We start from the raw sequence: 22,059 nt of genomic DNA on the forward strand, positions 1-22,059 counted from the left end.
ACCAAAAATCAAATTAAAAAAACTTAAATCACAGCGGATACAACTTGGGAGAACTTTATCACAACTACTCATCATGTGTCTCAGTAGCGTGTTCCCACCCTCATGCCTGTATGCACTTCAGATAATGTCTGAGCATGCCTCTGATGACACGGTGGATGCTCTGCTGGGGGATCTCCTCTCACATCTGGATCTGGGCATTTGTGAGCTCCTGGACATTCTGTGGTGCTACTTGATGGTGTCGGATGTACGCTGACATGTTGGCTCAAGTTCTCAGCTGAACTCGGGTCTGGAGATTTTAGGGTTGGTTAACAGCATCGGTGCCTTGTCATCCCGGACCTGGATGGAGCCACATGAGGCCGGGCATTGACCTGAACCATGAGGAACCCAGGTCCCACTGCTCCAGGTCTGAGGATTTCATTCTGATACCCAACAGCAGTCAGGATACTATTGGGAAACACATGGAGCTCTGTACAACCCCGCAAGGATATGCCTCCTCAGACCATCACTGGCCCACTACCACACCAGTCACGGTGAATGGTGTTGCAGGCAGCATAACGTTCACCAGGACATCTCTACGAGCTGCACCGTGCTGGGCTATGACACAGGTCCCACTAGAGGATGCTGGGCACTCATGCCACCCTTATGGAGTCTGTTTCTGACAGTTTGGTCAGAAACATGCACATGAGTAGCCCTCTGGAGGTCTCTTTGTCAGGCTCTTGCAGTGCGCCTCCTGTTTCTCATCAAGCAGATAGCCTTCATTGTTGCTGGGTTGCTGTCTTTCTACAGCCCTGTTCCAGCTCTCCTCATTTAAAGGCTCATCTCCTGGTATCTCCTTCATATTCTTCAGACTGTGTTAGAAGACACAGCAAACCTTCTTTCAACATCATGTATAGATGTGCAGTCCTGAAGAAGCTGGACAACCTGTGCAACCAGAATCGGCTGCTGGTATGCCTCATGCTACCAGCAGTCAAAAGGGATGTAGAAAAATGTGACACTAGATGAGATCAGTCAGGAAAGATAAGGAGCAAGGTCCGAGGCCAACATCTAGAAAACCATTCTGTTTGTGGGTTGTCTCGCTGCTTCCTTTGCTGTCCACCTGTTGTCGCCAAGATCCACCAAAGCAGGTGAAACCGATTCACCATCACTGACATTTTCCAATCAGACAGACTGATATCTCAGAAGTGTAGCAGAACTGGTGTTCTACTGTGATAATAAAGTGTTCCCTTAACTTTTTAGGTAGTGTAGGAGTGTGTCAGAATAGAAAAAAAAGAGTCAATTTAAAGCTAAAAACTGACTTTTTACTGTGAGGACTGTTTGAGTGTGAATGCTTTGGAATCTTTCTCATTGAATGTAACACTGGAAACCAAATCCCAAATAGTTCTTTGTTTCAGATGTTCAGATCTGGTTTAGCACTTTTCATATAGAGCTTTGCGGTGCTGACTTAAACAGTCAAACCAAATAGTTGTGTTGTCTCCTATAGCAGCAACAATCTCAAGACTCTGCTGTCAGAGTGCCTCTTTTTGGTCAACATGGACCTTTCTATTGCTAAAACTTTTCTGTACAGCTGACTGGGGCAACAGGATAATGGCCAAAATGATCATGGTAATAATTTTGATCAATATTGAGATCATGTTTATTTATCACAATTAGTCATTGATTTTAGAAACAAAATATCTTTATTGCACTTTCACATCTAAATGAATAGAGCAGTGCTTTCACTTTCATTCTGTGCTACATTCCTAATGTACAAATCTGGATGAAAAAAACTAACAAAAAACACATTTGTACCCAAAAACGCCTTACTTGCTGCTCATCATTAGACACTACAGTTCAGTGAGGTCCCTTCAACTCCTCTAACATGAAGGCAAGGGTAGAAGTTCAGACTGGACCAAAATTATGTTGAAAAGAGTGAAATGGTGTGAGATATAGAATAAAAACAAACGTCAGATTTACCCCAGCTGCGAGCAAATAGTTTTTTATACACACACAAAATGTCAGTATCACAGCTGAGGATGTTCATATATTTGTGGGAAGCCAAAATCATCATTAACATTACATTAATTGTGCAGCCTATGACTGACTTTGCATTACTTTTTGCTCCCAAATGTTCCCTTTTAGGTCTTCTCCTTTGGTGTGCACATGTAGTGTTTGCATGCTGTCTTAAAAATTCTGTGTATGCCAAAAATCTGAGTAAATTATGTTCTACTGGACAGACTTTTCGCTTCTCAGAAAAAGAGAATCATGTGAGTTTTCTCTTTCAATCAAGAAAAAAATGATGAGCATAATGAGTTTAAGGTAACTTGCCTTACTTGCCTCAAATTACACTTCCAGCAATGGGATCCTAGTGCATGTGCACATCGTGATGTTGATGCTGAAACAATATATGGTGCAGTCCTACAGATTACAGAAACTACAGACATGCTGATAAAGCATCAGCAGATAAATAGCGGTGCGTAGGAATGTAAGTGAATACATCTCTGTTACTGCTGTTTATATGCATCCTAAGGAAGCGTACAAGTTTAGACTTTGGCATTCACTTCTCTGTGGAGATTTAAAACTATTAAAGTGTAGCCAGTGAGACTCAAAACTTGTCACCCACATATTAAACTCTTCATTACTGTAGCTAAATCTGAAACAGCTGCACAGCCTGGAGCCTGATGTTGAAATTGTATTTATTTGGTGAATTAGCCATTTGTTCTCTGTTACTGAGGTTAGAGTGAAGTACAGTGAGTCATGGTCTTCTCCAAGACTACAGAAAGCCTAATTTTCAAATGACAAGGAGGTTATTGTACATCACATGGCCATACTGGTTGTCATAATGATTCTCTGACTTCTTAACATTCTACAGGGACGGTTCTACAGTGACTGCAGAAGGTCTATTTCTATTTTGAAAATAAAAGTCCGGTTTGAAACATCAGTGACTGATTTTACCTGTCAAGCATGCTGGTGTGTCAAGATACAACAGAGAACTAAAATGTTTGAGGATGCATAGTGACTTACTATACAAAGCAGCACAATTTATATCTCACACTCTAAACGAGGGGTGTCAAACTCATCCTAGTTCAGGTTCCACATTCAGCCCAGTTTGATCTCCAGTGGACCGGACCAGCAAAATCACAGAATAATTACTGATAAATAACAAAAATTCAAAATTTTTCCTTTGTTTTAGTGAAAAAAAAAAAAAAAACATTCAGAAAATATTCACATTTCAAGAATTATCTTTCTCCAAAACATTATGAACAACTGGAAGTTTCTCAAGAAAAGTAAGTTCAATTTCAACAACAGTTTGTCATTTCCACATTATAACTTACAGATCACAGAGGGTCTACAGGCACAAAACATTTAGTCACAGGTATCTTGAAATGAACAACATGGTATTTTATTTTAAAAGACAAAAAAACAACAAAAAGAAGATGAAATAGTGCAAAAATGACACAAGCAACAAAAGCAAGAAACAACACAAAACAAAACAAAAAAGTGACAAAAAATTAGACAAGTTAAAAAGCGATAAAAAAATGGACAAATGAGAGAAAAAAATGACAAAAGTGTGAAACAAAATGACACAAAGATACACAAATCAATGAATAAAACAATACACAAAAAGACAAAAATGAGACAAAAAACGTGACACAAGTGATTAAAGTCGGACAAAAAAGACAAAAGAACACAAGACAAACTATTACAAAAATGAAACACAAAATGACAAAAGAACAATGAGCAATCTAATATTTTACTTTGGTCTAGAAATACTTTGAATTTATAGTTTTAAAAATTGCTGTTAATGTCTTCTCTGTAATTTTTACACTACAAAGTCGTCCCGTGGGCCAGATTGGACCCTCTGGAGGGCCGCTTTTGGCCCGCGGGCCGCATGTTTTGACACCCCTGCTCTGAACACACATAATGCAGGTTTCTCACATATAAGCACAACAGTTTACAGCAAATCAGAACAGTAGCGTGGTGTCTGCAGTAACAGGACAGATGCAAGTCAAGCTTTATTCTACACAGATGCTCTGACCAGCCGCTAGCAGCACAGGGCGAGATGTCATGCTTCAAGCTTCACGAGGGGGGGGGGGGGGGGGGGGGGGGGGCGCATATCTGTCATCTCGACCACAAGACATGCGACTCATGCAAAAGGATCACAGCGGGTCAGCGCAGCTTAAAAGGGCGGGTGCACACACGGCATGCATGGTGGCAACAGAAAAGTGAACAGAGGAATGGACGTGGCACATGGTGGTAGGGGGGTCGGGGTGCAGGAGAGAGGGCCGCTGATTCAAACACTAACCGAACAGAGCGATCATGATAGCTGTGGAAGGCCTACACAGTCATGTCACAAGAACACCGTCTGGGACCATTACCACCCATGACCTCTAACCATGTAGACCTTGCCAGGCTTCATGAATTGTTTGTAGCAGTCTTTCAGGAAGGGGGTGGGTGGGTGGGGTGAAGGCATTTCACAGATGAGGAGAAGTAGGTGGGAGGAGGAGCAGCACTGCGAGCAGAAGGAAAAGGTGGATGAGGAAGTAGGTCACTTACAGTTGCTCAAGAGAGACAAGCCCCTTAAATGCTTGTCTGTCAATTGATTGGATTTCATTCTTGTACAAATAGCTGAAAGGAGAGATAATCGGTAACATTAGTAACTCACACACTCACGCAGGATCATCTGCAGTCTGCCTGGTTATAGTAAGAGAAACAGAAAGGATCTGATCAAATAACAAAGATACTTTAGTTGCCATTTTAAAACGATATGCAAATGTACTACTACTTCACTGTGTGGTATGCTCAGTGGAAACAGAAATGTGGAGATTTAAAATGATTTATTTCAGTACACACACGACATCCTGCTTCATATGGACAGCACTAGCAGCAGACAGAGGCTCTTTTCTACAGGATACCAAGATTTTGGAACAGTTTTAAAGATATAACTTACATTAAACCATATAATCACAAGGTAAGAATTAACAGAGTGAAATGTAGAACACTGGCAAAGGTTACTGCCACATCTAGAACATTTTTAGCTACAGAAGGGCTGGACTAAATAGCTACTTTCTTTTCAGTCCAGCAGCATTGTAGCTAAAGACAGGACATGTACTCTGGTCCTACAGACCGTAGTGGACAGTGTAATGTGTGGTAATAAAACCGTGGGTAATATGACACAGCAATAAATTCAACAATGGCAACAAATAAGGAGCAAAGTAAGTTAATACAGCTCATTAAGACTTTTACCAGAAAATCAACGGACTCCATCACTCATTTAATATATGACAAGCCGTCCTACTATCAGATCACATATGTTTGCAGCCACATTAAATACCTAAAGTAAACTAAAGGGAGGAAAATATATTTGTTACATCAGACATCAATAGAGAGACAATAAAAATATGTCACAAGGCTCCCTTTGTGTCGAATCATTTCTCCATGTATTGTTTTTCAGTGGCTTCCACATTTTAACAGACTGAAGAACTGCAGTATGTAGCATGCACAGGATCAACAAGCCATTTTATCACACTGAAAGACAAACACGCTTGATGTGTGCATGCTGTCCTCCCCATCATACATGTCAGAGAAATGCAATGCTGGAAATAAAATGGCTTACAGCATCTGCCTTTTCATTTCCTTCCTCTCTATGTCACTTTTCTGCATCTATCCTGAGAGAGTCTCATTTTCCCATTGGAAAAATAAATATCTTTTCCAACCACATGCCCTCCTCAATTATACAACCCGACTTTTTCAATACTATCATGCCTCTTACCACACAAGACGAAAGGAACAATTAAACAAGGACTTACAACTAAGAAAGTGGTTTTCATAAAGAAAAAGACATTTCCTTCATATGTGTTTCAGGTGACTTTCTACTATTTAACAACTTTAACATAGCAGAAATTTTATCAGCTGACAGATAAGATAGTTTACATAATGTTCTTCTGATAGCAGCTTTCCAGACAATAATAAAGTCCAATTATATAGAACATCCTGTAGACTCGGAACTCCACTAAAAATGAGATGGTAGTATCTCCTCACACATACATCAGAGGGCACAGTGAAGAAAGGGAAACGGGCTTCTTATAAGGAAATCTTACTTGATTTGACGATGACAATATTCAGTTTATTAAGTGGTAATGCTAGCTGTAAACTACTAGCAAGAACCTTCCACTAAATACTAACTGTACTGTTGTGAACAAAAGTTTACACACATTTAAAAAGACCACGTACATCATGACAGTCTAGAGATTCCAATGACTCCTTTAACTCTTAATTTCACCATTAATCTGAATTTAACTTGAATGTTTATTGGATGCAAATGAGTGTTCTGTTGATAATGACTGAGTTGAGCTGATGTGGTGGGATGTGGCTCAGCAGTGGCCCCCAGACCTGCAGACCCCCAAAAAAGCCTCCTACAAGAATGGAATGAAGAGTGGACATAACATAGGACTTTGGGCTTGGAGCGGATGAGAAGTAGATGCACTTGAGGCCCATGATAAAGTGATCCGAAACCCCTCGGCTGAAAGCTGCGTCAGTACGGCAGGAATGACCGGAGAACATTCAAGGATTTTGGATGCTGTCAGGACTCAGCAGAGGAATCTGGATAAGGCTGTGACTTTACTGGTCTCTTTCAACAAACTGAGGGTCGGAAGGCAAAGTATCCTGAGATTTTCAGGTTTGTTCAAGTTGTGCTTGAGATTTGTGCTTTGTTGTGGATCTATTTTGAGGTACACAATGGGAACTGGATTACCCGCTTGACTGGTTTGAAGAAGCAAGTGTGCATAGTTTGTCCTCGTAACTAAAACACTGTTGCTGGTTTTACTTTTAGCTTGATGCCTTGCATGAGAGTAGAAATATATCAATTAAGGTAAAATTGCACATATTCATTATTCTATGCTATACTATCATAACGGCTTCTAAAAATCTGAAATCCAGTATCTCAAATTTTTAGACCATTTCCCAAGATCAATCAAAAAAGGATTTGCAAAACCGAAATGTCCAACTTCTGAAACGTATGTTCATTTATACACTCGGTACTTGGTTAGGGCCCCTATACCATCAATGCGGAGTGACATGGAGGTGATGAGATGATGTCCAATGATGAGATATCATTTAGTGGTATTAATCTTTTAAAAGTAGACCGTTCATACTTAAATGCATTTAACGAGGAAATATATCTTATTTACAGTAACACACTCAAAAATCTTTCACTTCCATACTTAAAACTGTCTATGAGCAAAGTCACACTTGTTAAACTGCTTGTTAAAAGTCTAATCAACCAATCACATGACAGCAACTCAATACATTTAAACATGTAGACGTGGTCAAGATGACCTGCTGAAGTTCAAATAGAGCCTCAGAATGGGGAAAACAGGTGGTTTAAGTGACACTGAATTCCGCATGTAACAAGGTTGTTGTCAGACAAACTGGCCTGGTACACAAAACCATCTCTTAGGGTTTACAGGAGACGGTCCAAAAAAAGAGAAAATATCCAGTAAGCAGTAGGTTTCTGGGGAAAATGCCTTGCTGATGCCAAAGGTCAGAGGAGAATGGTGGACTGGTTTGAGATGATGAAAACAACAGAAACTCAAATAACCACTTGTTATAACCAAGGTATGTGGAAAATCATCTCTCCAACGGCCTCCACAGTCACCAGATCTCAGTACAGCCTTTAGATGTGGTGGAACGGGAGATCGGCATCATGGATGTTCTTCCGACAACTCTGCAGCAACTGTGTGACGCTATCATGTCAATATGGACCAAAATCTCTGAGGAATGTTCCCAGCGCCTTGCTGACAGCATGTCACTGAGAATTAAGGCAGTTCTGAACACAAAAAGGGGTTCAACTTTTTATGAGCAGGGTGTAGCCAATAAAGTAGCCGGTGAGTGTACAGCTTTGTTTTTGCTACAAAAAAACATGCCGAAGTGCACACATTCAATGAAATGCACTAAATGCACTTTGATCAAAGTGCCCCAAGGCATAAAGCACCTAGAAGAAATGCAGTGACTGACAATTACTCATCGATGCAAAGCATGTGAATAATTGGACAAAGGGGAATGAAGGGTTCCCACAAAGAGATGTGTTGACCTCTGTCTGACTTGTTCATTCAGATGGTTGTGGGAGAGAAGGGGTTGTAGGAAAGACAGCTACCTAGCCATTAAGTTCAGACATGAAAGATGTCAAGGAGTGGACTCACCTGAGGTCCAAAGGAAGTGAGGAGGTAAGATAGTGTGTTCAATCTAACCCCCCCAGCCACAGCTCACAGGAGCAGCAGGCTGGAGGAACACCTTAATCACTAAGGCTGGGGCAACACTACAGGCTTCAGATTGACTGTGCTTTAAAGAGAGAGGGGCTCTGTAATTAAAATACTTACTAAATAGCTACAGGATTTAATTACAGCTTAATGGAGGATGGGGTGCATGTCAGGAATGTGCATGTTTGTGTTTGCGTGTGAGTACACTGAAACAAAAAAAAGCCTGTATATCCCTTCTCTTAAGGCTCTCTTCACACATTCTTGATAAATGGAATTCATATACAGCCATGTGATAAAGTAAGTCTGTCACATGGAAACTGTAGCCCGCAAATGTATGTGACTTAAACACAAACACAAAAAAATTAGCTTTTTAAATCATTTGCTCAACATAAATATCAGTAGATGCAATAGTGTTCTGTAAAGTAAGTAGACCGAAAATTTCATCTTCCCATTTTCAGCAGAAATAAGTTCTTGTAAGCGTTTTGCATAATTGTCCACCAGCTTCTTGACATTTTTGACCACTCCCCCAGCCACAATTCCTTCAGCTACAAGATGTCTGAGGCTTTTCATGCATGCAATGCACGCTTCAAATTCCCCCACAACTTCTTAATAGCCATTCTATAACCCTCCTTTCCTTCTCTCTGACTGAGTCCTTGGTGGATTTTCTGAGTTAAGGATCATCATCCTGCTGATAGGTCCACTTCTGTTTAAACTTCATCTTTCACACAGATGATCTCACATGATCTTCAACCACTTTTTGAAACAATACAGATACCACGGTCGAATCAATCAGTGACTGCAACATGCCCAGTCCCTGAGGCAGCAGAGCAACTTCAAACCATAACATTTCAATCACTATGCTTCACAGCTGGCCTGAGGTTCTTCTCCTGAAAAGCTGTCTTTGGTCTGCACCGAACATGCTACCATCTGTATCTTTGATCCCTCTGTCTAGATCACATCATTCCGAAGGTCCTGGTCTGTATATCATAGGCAAACTGTTGGTATTTGCTCTAATGCTCTTTTTCACAACAAAGGGTTTTCATTACACATCTCACATGAAGAGGTCAAATTTGTCCACTCTCTCTGATGGTTGACATGGACTAAAATCAAGCATAACATTATAACCACCTTTCTAATATTGTGTTGGTCTCCTTTGTGCTGCTAAAACTCCTCTGACCCAATGGTTCATGGAACCAGGACCTCTGGGGGTGTCCTGTGGTGTCGAGATGATTGCAGTGAATTCTGTGGGTCCTGTGGGTTGCAGGGTGGGACCTCCCTTGATCAGGCTTATCCTGGACCATCCCACAGATGCTCAGTAAGATCTGGATCTGGGGAGTGAGGAACCCGGGTGAACACCTTAACTCTGTCGTGTTCTCCTTAGCAGTTTTTGCGGTGTGTCTGGGTGCGTTGTCCTGCTGAGGCTGGAAACTGGCATCAAGCTGTTGCCATGGGGGGTTGGGGGGTTGCTTGACCTGCAGTGTTTAGGTGGGTGGTTCATGTCAAACATCCACATGAATGCCAGGACTCAAGGTTTCCCAGCAGAATGTTGGATTATAACGAGATGATGGATGTTCTTCACTTCACCTGTCAGTGGTCAGAATGATGTGGCTGACCGTTGTAAACTGGCACCAGTAACTGCAGGGTTACCTGCACATCCTGAGATGCAAGTTTGGGGTTCTTGGAGACTTCTTTTTGCAAGCAACATTCTGCTCTTGGGCTGAGTTTGATGGGGAAACCAGTCCTGGACAAATTGGTAGTCATTTTCAATCTACACCGCTCTTTGCGTCATCAGACACGACACACTTCAATTGGAAAAAGACCCGACGCATCAGAGGCAGAATGGAGCTAAAATGTCTGCAGTGTGAAAAAATGGAACTTGGGAAAACAAAAGCAATTCAACTGCCACATAATATCTGCAATTCAGGTGTTTCAAGAGTTGGTAGACACAGAGCTGCATTCTATACCAATCTGATATTACAACTAAAAAGTAAACGCTCTACAGAACACAGTAAGTTCACAAACGCTTCACTAAAACAACACACACTTGAGGACAATTTAAAAGAGAATAAACATTTCTTTAGACACCAACAAGGCCAAAAAGATAATAAAAAGGCCAAGTGAATTAATCGCCTTAAATGAGCAGCCCTCTGCTCAAGCAGAGAATACAGGTTTGACTGTCTTTTGTTACTTTTGGTGCCACAGTACACCCGACCCTTTCCACACTGCCCTTCCAGAGCTTTAACTAAATGTTCCTGAACACATCAATAACATTTAGCGAGGGGTTGCATGTAGGAAATACAGTTTTAATGCTTTACAGAGATATTCAGTTGTGAAGACTATACATTGTAATGATTTTAAAAACACTAATGTACCAGAAGTGAGTATTTTCTAGGAAAATGGTATCAGATTGTGAATATTCAATATTAAAGACTCAGACTGAGGTAAACAACCTTGACCGAGACATTGGAAGTTATAGGTATATTGCCTTTACCCATAGAACCTGTTTCAGACAGTTATACTGTATATATTGTATATTCTACCTGAATTAGATATCAGACAGACCTATGTACACAACTTTCTGCCTAATCAGAGACAACATAAAACATGATATCATCCTATATACAAAACACAAGCAAAATCCTAAATTAAATATGTTTTTAAGGTGTGCCCCAGAGGCAGAATGCATGTAAGCAGGTTCTGTGAGTCCTGCACAGGAACATTTGATCATATCTAACTGAGCACAGTCACTGTTCTCACCACAACTAGGGCCAGGGGGGATATTATTGCAAGTGACAAAGTGAGCAAATTACCAATCCCCAAAAGCCCTGAGGCCACACATACCTTAAAACCACTTCTGTTATCTGCTATGCCTCCGGGCCGTGACTTCCAGACACATAAGTACAGAGGATCAGACAAAAAGAGACCTTTCAAGGACATTATTTCTGTAAACTGCACGGATACATTTCTACTGACTCAGCAGTCCTGCAACATAAGCTGTTTTTCACTCTTTAGTCAGTAAGCAATTTGTAAGGGATGCTTCAGCTGAAAAAACTAAAAACTCTGACAGTGACAGAACAAAGATGCTGCCATATTGTCTCTAAAAGGCAAAATTAAGATGAGATGCACTTACAGATATTTGAGGTTTTCCAGGTCTTCAAATGCCCCCCTGGGGATCCTTCGTATATGATTGTTGTTGAGTAGGCTATGAAGAAAGGAAATAGGGATCATTTTTTGGTTACAAGATGTATATTAAGTTTGCTGTTGTCAAAATCATATTTCTGTTTCTACAACGGTACCACTGGATATGTCAGTGTAGTTCAGAGGTAGACTTTAGGATGTGTTTCTATTCAGTCTGTCGCCTGAAACCAAGAAAAGCTGTTCAGGATATAAATCTCCCCACAGACACACGGCTGGCTGGCTGGCTGGCTGGTTCATAGGAAAAGCTAAGCTCTTCTCCTGTTTCAGAAGACTTTTCTGTCTTTGAAACTAAATCTACGTGTCATGCCCTGCACATATTCTCACATTATTAACTACCACGGATAAATCTTCACCTTTTAATAATACTAAATATGCAGCTACTTTTTAGTATATTTCATCCTAATTCCACAGCTTGCATAGCAGGCATAGATGAGAAAACATCTCAGTAATGTTTGCCAGTATCTCAAGAAGTCTGATGTATAACAGCACTCACAGTAAGAGCATAAAATCTATCAGTATCTCAATACACTGAAAAGGACACATAAGCTGGTGCACGCATACATTTCTTAAAAAGTCATTTATTAAGTCCATAGTTCACGCTTGTTTTGCTTATGCTGTATTAGCTTAGCACTGAACCACATAGCAGTCTGGACATATGATGAACAGCCCTGTGGGTGGAAGCGAAAAAATAAATTCCTGTAAGATTACGAGCTGACCCACATGTGTGAAACCACAGCGGAACAGAGCAAGAATTAGCCTGTGTGTGTGTCATACAAACTGTAATCTGTAGTACAGCGGCGATTGTTCTGTTTTATGGAGGTGAGTTTGATTCATTTTCAGTCGTCTACTTGAGGCGCTAAAACTTCTCACTAAGAGGATGTCTCTGATTACTGTTTGAGCAGGGACAAAGACTTACAGTGTGTTAAGGTTCTTTAATCGTCTGAAGGAACCTGGTTGTAAATCCTTGATTTTGTTGAACCTCAGGTCTCTGTAAAACACAAGAGAATATGTTCATGAAATTATATCTTTAGTGTATTTCAGATACAAATGTACAGCAATGGTATGTAGTTAAACTCAGAAGACTTCTTAATGCGTAGAAATACACAGAAAATACACATCTGCATGAAGTAAAGTTCACAGCAGAGTACACATTACTCATCTCACAAGAATGCCTTTGTTAAGCTTTAATCGTGAGGGCAGTTTTAAAGAACATTTACCCTGAAGATAACAAGCACAAGGCTAGTTGCAACAGTCAGCAGCTTTCAGCATCATTCTCCTTTAATGTCCCAATTTAAAGAGGCTGTAATAACAACACAGCTCGACGTGACACAGATCACATTTGGTTTTAAAACAAACGGCTTAGCATGCCATCAGTATGACAGCATAAAGACTGTAACGGTGCAGTTAGCCATGTGAAGGTGAAACCATTCCAAACCTCAGGTAGCATTAGCAGCCCCAAGCTACATGAGACGGTACCTTCTCACCTCGAAAGCGGTGTTATGTTTTGGTTATGTTTTCTAAGCCATCTGTTCATCAACTAAACAGTTTTTACTAAAAGAATTTTTACAAGATCACTTCTCCGAGTGAAACCAGCCACTTATATGTAGGGAAATTTGAGAACGCCAAAGACTAAGTGCCTTCAGAAAACTGATAATATCAGGCCCCATAAGTTCCTAAAATTCACACTCTTTCGTAATTTGTGATATTTTCTGGTGCTTTAAGCCACAACAACCATGGCAGACTAGCTGTCCACTATTTGACCCAGAAAGGCATCCTGAAAGAAAAGAGCTGACTGAAAAACCCTCCTGCCAAAGAGGTGCAGAGCATCTGAGCGGAACCACAAAGCAGATTTATCACTGAACTGAGGAAAGCGAGAACTTCATTAGTCTCCTCCAGAAAGCTGAACTCCCCCAGTAAGAGCTCAGACTGTCTACCAGCATTCTTATTATCCAACCACCTCACAAAGTTAATAACCTAAGACTGGGTCAGACAGACACAACTTACTTTACTCATCATACAGATCCGTCAACACATCAGGGTGACGAGAGCTTTCAGATTACTAGTTTTTAGTCCAGAGAACAACTTCTGCTCATTTATCTGTTAAATGATGTCTGACAATTTTTCAAGGTATTAAATCTCTCCCAAACATACAGATTTAAACTAGATGTAATATTGTTCCATTAGCTTATTATTTATCTTGTCTGTTACCCCTCATTAATAATTGGAAAAAGCATCATGGCGCTCTGCATTCCTGAGTTTTTGCTGTCTTTTATTTCTGACAAAAAGAGACCCCCCCCCCCCCCCCAAAAAAAAAAAAAAAAAAAAAGCCAACAGATCTCATAGCCAGTGAGATGTTTATGGGTCATTCCCTCTATGAAAGCCCTCACATATGGATCTAATTACAGCACGTCCAGCTTTTTCATATGCTCACTTCCTTTCATATAGTCTGTACGCTGGTGCAAGAATCTACTAGAGGAACTGCTCTGTAACGATGTTCTCTATGACAGAACATATTTAATACTTGTTTCTGCAACCATCTTCATCATGTGAAACACGTCTTTAAGGTTTCAAGATTATACTTTAAAGTTGGGATGTCACAACGCCAGAAATTAGTGCTATAATTAGCACAAAATTAGTACTAATTAGGCCGGGGGAATAACACAATAGCGATATATCCTGGCAGTAGTCACTTTATGAACAGCAATAAGGAAACAATTCAATAGAGTTTCACCTCAGCGCATCAGATTCAGGCCTCTATAAGGCGCATAACAAGAACACAGAATTCAGTTTAAGTCCAAACTCCATGCGTCCTTGTTTCAAAACAGCCTATTATTTTACTTTTAGTTTTACTGTTCTATTTTGCATTATGTCCTATTTATTCTAGATGTTCTCTCTTGTTTCATTTCAATTTTATCTGCCTGGTTCTTCGGGGTGGTGTTGTCTATCTAATTTTTTAATTCTCTGACTTTCAGATTTCTAATTTCTACCTTTAACCCTCAATCTTATTCTTTAAATTATAAAACTGCCTAGTGCCTTTGTTTGTTATGAGTGCTAATTTAGCTAATTATTCATTTAATTTATTATCATTATACTATTTATTTTAATTGACTGCTCTGACTTGTCTCCTATGTCTTTTTTGATCATCTGTGTTGCATGTTTTAACTGTCAAAGTGATTCAAAGATGTCTTGTTTTAACAACCTAAAAAAGTCAGGCATTGCAGTTGCATCCTGGAAGGAAAAGGCCCTAAATTGGAATGCTTGGAGAAATGCAGTCTGCAGTAGCATATCTAGAATAGAGACTGCTCGAGAAGAAGCATACATCTGTCGTAAACAAAAGCGAATGTAACTGTCCTCCCAGCCCCCTCCTGACACTGGTGATTTCACAACATGTGGTCGAGTGTGCAGATCCAGGATTGGCCAAGCTAGTCATAAACGCAGCCATCAAACATTACCTTCAAATCTGGGGTAGTCACCGTCTCATGAGACGGACAGCGAGAGAACTATCAAAGCACTTTGTGAACGCTGTTCTTAAGGGAGCTATATAAATAAAGCTATGATTACTATTATTACTATATCTCTTGACAATGAAGCCATTTCACCCTCCTCACTGTTCCCCATGACTCCTTAGCTGGTTTCCTGAGGCGTGATAGTTCATGGTCACCTGGGCCTTTCTCCACCCCAGTACATGCCAGCAGACCTTGGTGGAGTCTGTGGCTGCTGGGAAACCCTCGAAAGATGTGCTTTGCAGTCTAAAAACAACTATGATCCTGCTCTTCGTAGGCCAACAGGTTTGGTGTTGATGCACACACAGCCTGGTGTAGAGTCCAGGTCTGGTAATACCGGGCTCAGGTCTACGTGCAGCGTGGTGGCTTTACCGCAGTCCACTCTCCATACGTCTGTTGGTTTTACTTACTTTCATTATTTTATGTGTATCAAGGTGAAATCAGTTCTTTATCCTTATATATGTGCATAAATATATTTATTAATTTGTGTTTTTCATTGTTGTGTTAACATTAACATCATTATCGTTTCTTCTGGTCTTTATTAAAAACAGTTCACTAAAAATAATCAACAGTTATTATTATTATACTGACTGAAACATTCTTAGATACATTTTTCAGCTGCATCACCCAACTGAACTCACGGTATGAGCTATTACTATGCTAAACAAGTTAACGGTAGCCTTTGTGACATTAATACATACGTTATATGGAGCACTGCTACAAGAGACATAGCTGTCACAAGTCCTAAACAATAACACATTTCAATGACTTTATTCTTTATTCTTTATTCACAGGATAACCCCTTGAGATGAATCATCTCGTTTTCGAGGGGGTCCTAATCATTAAACAAAATAATAAGACAGAGAGAGTACATGCATTGCACAGTACAGACTGTAACAAGTGAAAAACAAATAAAATAAAGTTTTAAATTTATCCAACACACAAGCAGACACCTACCACACACAACATACACACCATGCGTATACACATTCACACACCCACACAAACTCCCACGGGGCAATTAACTCTCCTCAAAAGTTAACAAAAAATAGTAGTAATAATAATAATAATAATAATAATAATAATAATAACTGAATAAAGAAAAATAGGTTAGTACAAAAATTAAAAAAAAAATATATATATATATATATAAAAAACACATACACACATACGTAGATAAACACATACAACGAGCAAAACTAAATTCAAAAACAATTACAAACATTTTGAAAATGTTGCAGAAGAGCATTTTTAAACAAATTGAAGGACATTATAGAGCAGACAGAGGTAGGAAGATCATTCCAATCTGAGGGAGCTTTGTAACTAAATGAGAGTCTACCAATTGCTTTATTAGTCCTAGGAGTAACAAAGTATATTTGAGACACATGTCTCAAATTATATAAAGATCTAAATGGAATTAAATATTGTTTTAAATAATCTGGGCACTTGAAATGAATACATTTGAATATAAAAAGTAACCAATGAAACTGCCTTCTAGATGACTGACATAAAACTACCAGCTGAAACACTCTCAAGCTTGAATTCTGTACACTGATCTGGATGCCTGTCTGTGAGCTGCTTAAACAAGTTTGAGGTGTTTCCTCCTTTTCTTCTACATGCTTTGTGACTGTTCGTATGCTGGATTCAGATCATCCAGCTCAAACACTGAATACCTTAATACACAACTAGATATATGCTCTTTTTTCAGCAAGTTGCAGCTCCTGCACCAGCTACTGTCATTCCAGCTTTTTGGAATTGTCCAGTATCTCCACTGCCTAAAGTATCGTTGGTGCCACAAAAACAACATGGTCATATTGTGGAATTCTGGCATTAACTTTGTACTGTAGCACTGGTTCTTGTGACATCCCTCCTGAAAACAACCGTATTATTGCTGATTACAAATTTAAACAAGAAAAACATTCAGAGAGCGCAGTCTTCTGCCAAGGCTGGCCAGTCTTTGCATCATTTCCGACAGATGAAATTTTAATAAAAAATGATCTTGTGTTAAGCTCAGGCGTGTGTTCTGCATGTGCACGTTATGTACGGATACCGAATCACGTGACCTAAATATGTGGCAGGCGGCGAGAATTGATGGGACTCAGAAACACCCCCACAATTTAATCAGTTGTTCCTTCTATCATTTCTGATGGATAAGTCCTGATAAATCCTCAGTGGTGGATTTGTAGTAGGATCACAATCAGCTGATGTAGTGTTCACTTGTTGTCATGGTTACAGTGTCGCTGTGCCGCTATCTGGCAATGATACAGAAATCTTTAACCAATCCGTGGATCCAGACTATAAGCTGTATCGCTGCCAAAATCTAATCACTTGGTCCTTGTGTCATTTCTGACCTTCTCTGAAAACTTTATCCAAATCTGTTTTTGAGTGATTTTGTTAACAGACAGACAGACAGACCAACAAACACTGATCGTCACATAACTCTGCCATTCTTGGTGGAGAAATTAATCGGTGTTTTTTGAACTATGACTAGTTTTGATCAAATCATAAAACCTCTAAATCAGAAAGTTTAAACTAGAGTGCGTGGCATCAACACGTGTCCTAGAGCTAAGAATCGATGTCAAGAATCTGTCAAGGGGTGAGGGTATTCCATGGCAATTCCATCTAGTTACTGGACTAATGGCAGGAAGTTTTTTTTTTTAAAGTCTCATATTGTCACACATACATGTTCAGAGCCCATTAGGAGCTCACACCCTAACACACGGCTGACTGCTATGACTGAATGTGAGGTTGTTGTGAGCTGAACAGATCATTATTTTTACTCTGTGTGTCTCACCGTCATGGCTGACATGACTGTGTTTCTTTGTAGAGAAGGCTAAGTAAGGTCAAGCCGAGTGCTGTCTGTGGCACCAGGGTGTGTTTAAAGCATCAGCTGTCGAGGGAAGGAAAGGAGAGGCTCAGCTGACAAGAATGTCCTAGAAGTATCGAGGATGATGACATCAGCCCCTACGTATCCCACAAACGCTCTGAGACTTGCAGTTAGACTAAAAACTGACTTGTGATCACAGAAGGCCAGTGCTGGCACTCCAAACGGTACACTGCATATGTCCGAGTGACTGTTTTGTCTGGGGATCTGTTAGTAAAAACTGCATGTGAGCCAAAACCTGACGCTGCCCACCCATCAGAACCACAAACACATCCACACTGATGGCACTTCATTCACTAGTCAGGACAAGAATGTTGTTTTATGACACCAACTCATAAGATCAACACTCACATCACACACAGCAAGCATGAAAGCAAAACCCATCAAATGTCTCAATACTATTATGCATGAAGGAATTAGTACAGTTTGGCAACGGAGCATCAAAGGAGGTTTCTAAAGCCGCTTTATGACAGCTTAGCTCCAAGACAAACATGAGAAAAGCAGTGAAGGAAAATGAGTCAGTCTACAAAGGAAAAACCGCAGGAAGACGACTGATTGAGGACATTCAGTAAACAAAGCATTTGTAAACCTTTCTTCAGCAAACAGTTAATTGAGCGACGAGAGACCCCTGCAGTGTTGTCACAAAAAATTTACACAGATTACTGAGCATTTTATGATGGTTCCAGGACTTATTAAATGAGTCTGTTAACTCCCATTGATGTGTTTTGATGTTACCGTGCCAGAAGGAACTATAAAACAGCATGGCTAACAACCCTGCAGAGGGGCTGACTGACTCTTCTAGGGTTTACCTAAACAAAAGCCCTTAAAATGATCAGCTAAGGCTGAGGAGTGAGGGAACCATGGGGCATTAGTAACAATAGCAGCTCACACTGTGAGTTAACTTCACTTTTCTACTTACCCTCATAGGATGGTGTCGAAAAAATCATTTTTTTAAAGAAAAAGGTGTTGAACTCTTGAAGAGAGTTTTAAGAGTACGTGATTAAATACATGATTTTACCATCTAGTTACTTTATCTGGACAAAGTTTTTACATTAAACTCAAGCCAAGATAATTAGTATGACCTATTTAGATGAGACAATGCTGACAATCTCCCTGCAGTTCTCTGGGCACACAGTGGATGAAAACTATGGCTCCAGTGCACTGAGGCCATTTAGGGACAGAATAACTCTGGCCTCACACAACAGAACTACAATTCTTACTGGTCAGTGTGTCAGTATGAACATTTAACAAGCCAGTCGTTCTACTGTGGGCTGAACAAACACTTACGCTTACGTGTCCATTGGATGTTTTTCCTGCATGTAAATGCATCGCATCTAAAAATTGTCCACTGCCAGTAGCCGGTGTTCAACTCCTGTTGACCTTCTTCTCCAACTATCCTGCCCCTGATTGGACAAACGCATTGACTCTGGTGCTGTCTGCTCCTAGATTTCAAGCCAGATCAACATGGCGGCTCGGTCGCAAACTTTCTCTTTTATTACGAAAACATCTCAGCGAAAAGTATTTCTGAAAGCATTTGAGGTGAGAAATAGCTGTGCAGCAGCTGAATCTGTCCTCGTTTTAGTTCACCGACGGCTAGTTCAGATGTCTGATGTAAGTTTCATGATGCATGAGACCTTTGCACGGCGCATCGAGTTTGCATAAAGTAGAAGCTGAGTCAACTTTATGCAAATGAGTTGCAGTCCACTCTATGGAGACGCACCGGATTGCAGCTGGAAACGCACCACAACCGGAGCAGCATGCAATGGCGTGCGTTTCACATAGACAATGAATAGGATGCAGGAAATTGCCGGATCTAGTGGACACATACAGTCAACACCCAATATGTGAAATAATCAAGTGAGCTCAACACAGATTTTGAGGTATACACAATGGGAGTACAGGAGGTCCTCGACTTACGTCTGACTTACGTTTCTATAGCTCTACGTAAGTCCATTTTCACCATACGTCGAAACGCCAGCAAAAAATGTAAAAAAGCCATTACGTGCATCACAATATCAATCATTGCTTCGGAAAAGTCATGAATACCAACAACTTTCATGCATGGATGAATCATTTTACAAGAAGATAACCGACTGTGTTGCACTGTTTTTACAACTTGAGCGTTTTATTATATTGCAGCAACCCTTTGTGATGAATGAGTGAGACTTCATCTGCTTCTCTAGTGGTTTATTGAACCTTCACACAGTTTACTGTGGGCCGTAGCCAACGCCAGAATAACTACAGAAACCCCATAACTTAGCTCCACAATTAGCCGCAGTTCCCAGTTCTCTCTACTGCTGACTCTCAGCCAATCAGAGGTGAGCTAACTAAACATGAAGGCTGTATGCTATGAAAAACCAAGATTTGGAAATTTGTGTTTGTTGTGCCTGAACTCGTCATTTTTTAAAGATGTTATTAATTTTGCTATTTTTTATTTTATTATTTGGAAATACCAGAATTTGCACATTATTTTAAATTTTTGTCTGATCACATCATTTTTAAAGATATAAATCAGACATTACAGTCAAACAGTTACTCAGTACTTTCAGTACTTGAGTAGTCTTTCCACCAAATACTTTTTACTCTTACTTGAGTAATTTTTTGAATGACTACTTTTTACTTCTACTTGGGCAATATTATTCTGAAGTAACATTACTCTTACTTGAGTACGATTTTTTGGCTACTCTGTCCACCTCTGGTGATGACAAACAACTATATGCCCCCTTACACACAGAAATGCACTCAAAAGCTCACTGGTGTTTGAAAATTTCTGCATTTCTACAAAAGTGTGGTGTTGTTTAGGATGCTGGGCTGTCCCAGCTTCTATCTGACTGGCTATGGTTCCACATATGAAATTACCCATCATAGTAGACAACGATTTAACTAATTTCTATATCCTACGTCATAATCAATAATAGTATTTCTGTGTTAGAAAGTCAGTGTTCTGTGCAGATGTGTAATATCTTAATATTTTACTTTGTATTAATAATAATGATGAAAGGCTCGCTGTTTTACCAAGATCTTATTCTTGATGTATTGTAAAGCCTGTTAAATTATTAAACAGTAATATAAACCAGAGGGGATGGTCATAGTTCTGTTTAGTACTATACTACATTTTTTTCTGTTGTCATCCACATTTGATTCAAATCTATTTATTTATTTACTGTGACTGCTCCATTTAACTACTCTCTGCTCTTGATCATTTCAGACGTTAATTAGGACACAACAAAAGTCATTTAAACTCCATGTTCTCCAAAAGTCTAGCTACAAAACTGCAGTAGTAACAACAAGCTGATGGAAAACCTGCAGTACGCAGTGAACCAGAGGCCACTTGGACACAAGCAGACAGCTCTGCTGTAGCACAGTGAACTGGTGAAGTGGAAGACCTACTTTCAACAACAATGTATCCACCAAATCCTGCACAGAATAGTGTGAATGAGACTAATATGACCAAACTCTATCACACACAGAAAACTGAGCGAATTAATATCACTGGTCTGATGTGTGTATAGATTCTGGATTCATTGCTAGCATTTAGTCTAAAAGTGTAACAAGCAAATAGGTGCAGACAGATTTTCTGGTGCTGTGACAGTTTGTAACTGGAAGAGCACTCAGAGAAAGCAGTACTCTGCTAAGGCTGCTCATTCCCCATATGGCTTTGTCAGAAATGCAGCATTTTTATTTTTATTTTAGAAATGCAGCATTTGCTTATTTAGTTTAGGAGTTAGTTATTAATGATCAGACAAATCAGCACCGATTGTCACATAACTCCGCCACGTTCCTTGGCGTAGTAACTCGTAAGTCAAGAGACTAGTAGGTTTGTTACTACTAAGAAAATATTGTATAATTCTACAAAAACCTGTTAAGGAACACCACGCTGCCACTGATGCCCATAGCTGAATGGAATTTACCACACATTATATTTATACTGATAAGTTTATTCACAAAGCAAACAAGAATCATATGATGCTGAACTGTGCAAAGACGTAGCTACTATTGCTGCAAGGAAAATTTCAGAAGAAGTTTCTGTAAATTCTTGTCTGAGCCACAACAACGAGTGAACCTGGCTGCTGTCCAAATCCAACCGGCATCTGAGTGCCATGTGTGCACCTCTCCTCTCATTCTCTCAGTTTCTAGTCCAGGGAGTCGTTTAGCTTGTGACACATGCCCAAGTCGACCTGCCAAGGACTCTCAGGCCTGCGTGAGTCATTCATACTTAAACAAGAACATTGCTGGCTCC

At 40.0% G+C, this 22,059-nt stretch overlaps 1 protein-coding gene across 2 annotated transcripts in view; it reads right to left on the bottom strand.

Annotated features, from left to right (window-relative positions):
- Positions 1-22,059, bottom strand: part of LOC110951679 (peroxidasin) — a 73,027-nt gene that overhangs the window by 43,932 nt on the left and 7,036 nt on the right. The window contains exons 2-4 of one of the 2 annotated variants that reach the window (XM_022194859.2): positions 12,349-12,420; positions 11,365-11,436; positions 4,534-4,605 (exon numbers count right to left, since the gene is read on the bottom strand). In XM_022194859.2, the coding sequence (XP_022050551.2) occupies positions 4,534-4,605; positions 11,365-11,436; positions 12,349-12,420 (216 nt within the window). The remainder of the gene's footprint in view (positions 1-4,533; positions 4,606-11,364; positions 11,437-12,348; positions 12,421-22,059) is intronic. The other variant, XM_051957087.1, reaches the window with a different exon arrangement.

This window comes from Acanthochromis polyacanthus, chromosome 1 (assembly GCF_021347895.1).
Source record: "Acanthochromis polyacanthus isolate Apoly-LR-REF ecotype Palm Island chromosome 1, KAUST_Apoly_ChrSc, whole genome shotgun sequence".
NCBI classification, from domain to species: Eukaryota; Metazoa; Chordata; class Actinopteri; family Pomacentridae; genus Acanthochromis; species Acanthochromis polyacanthus.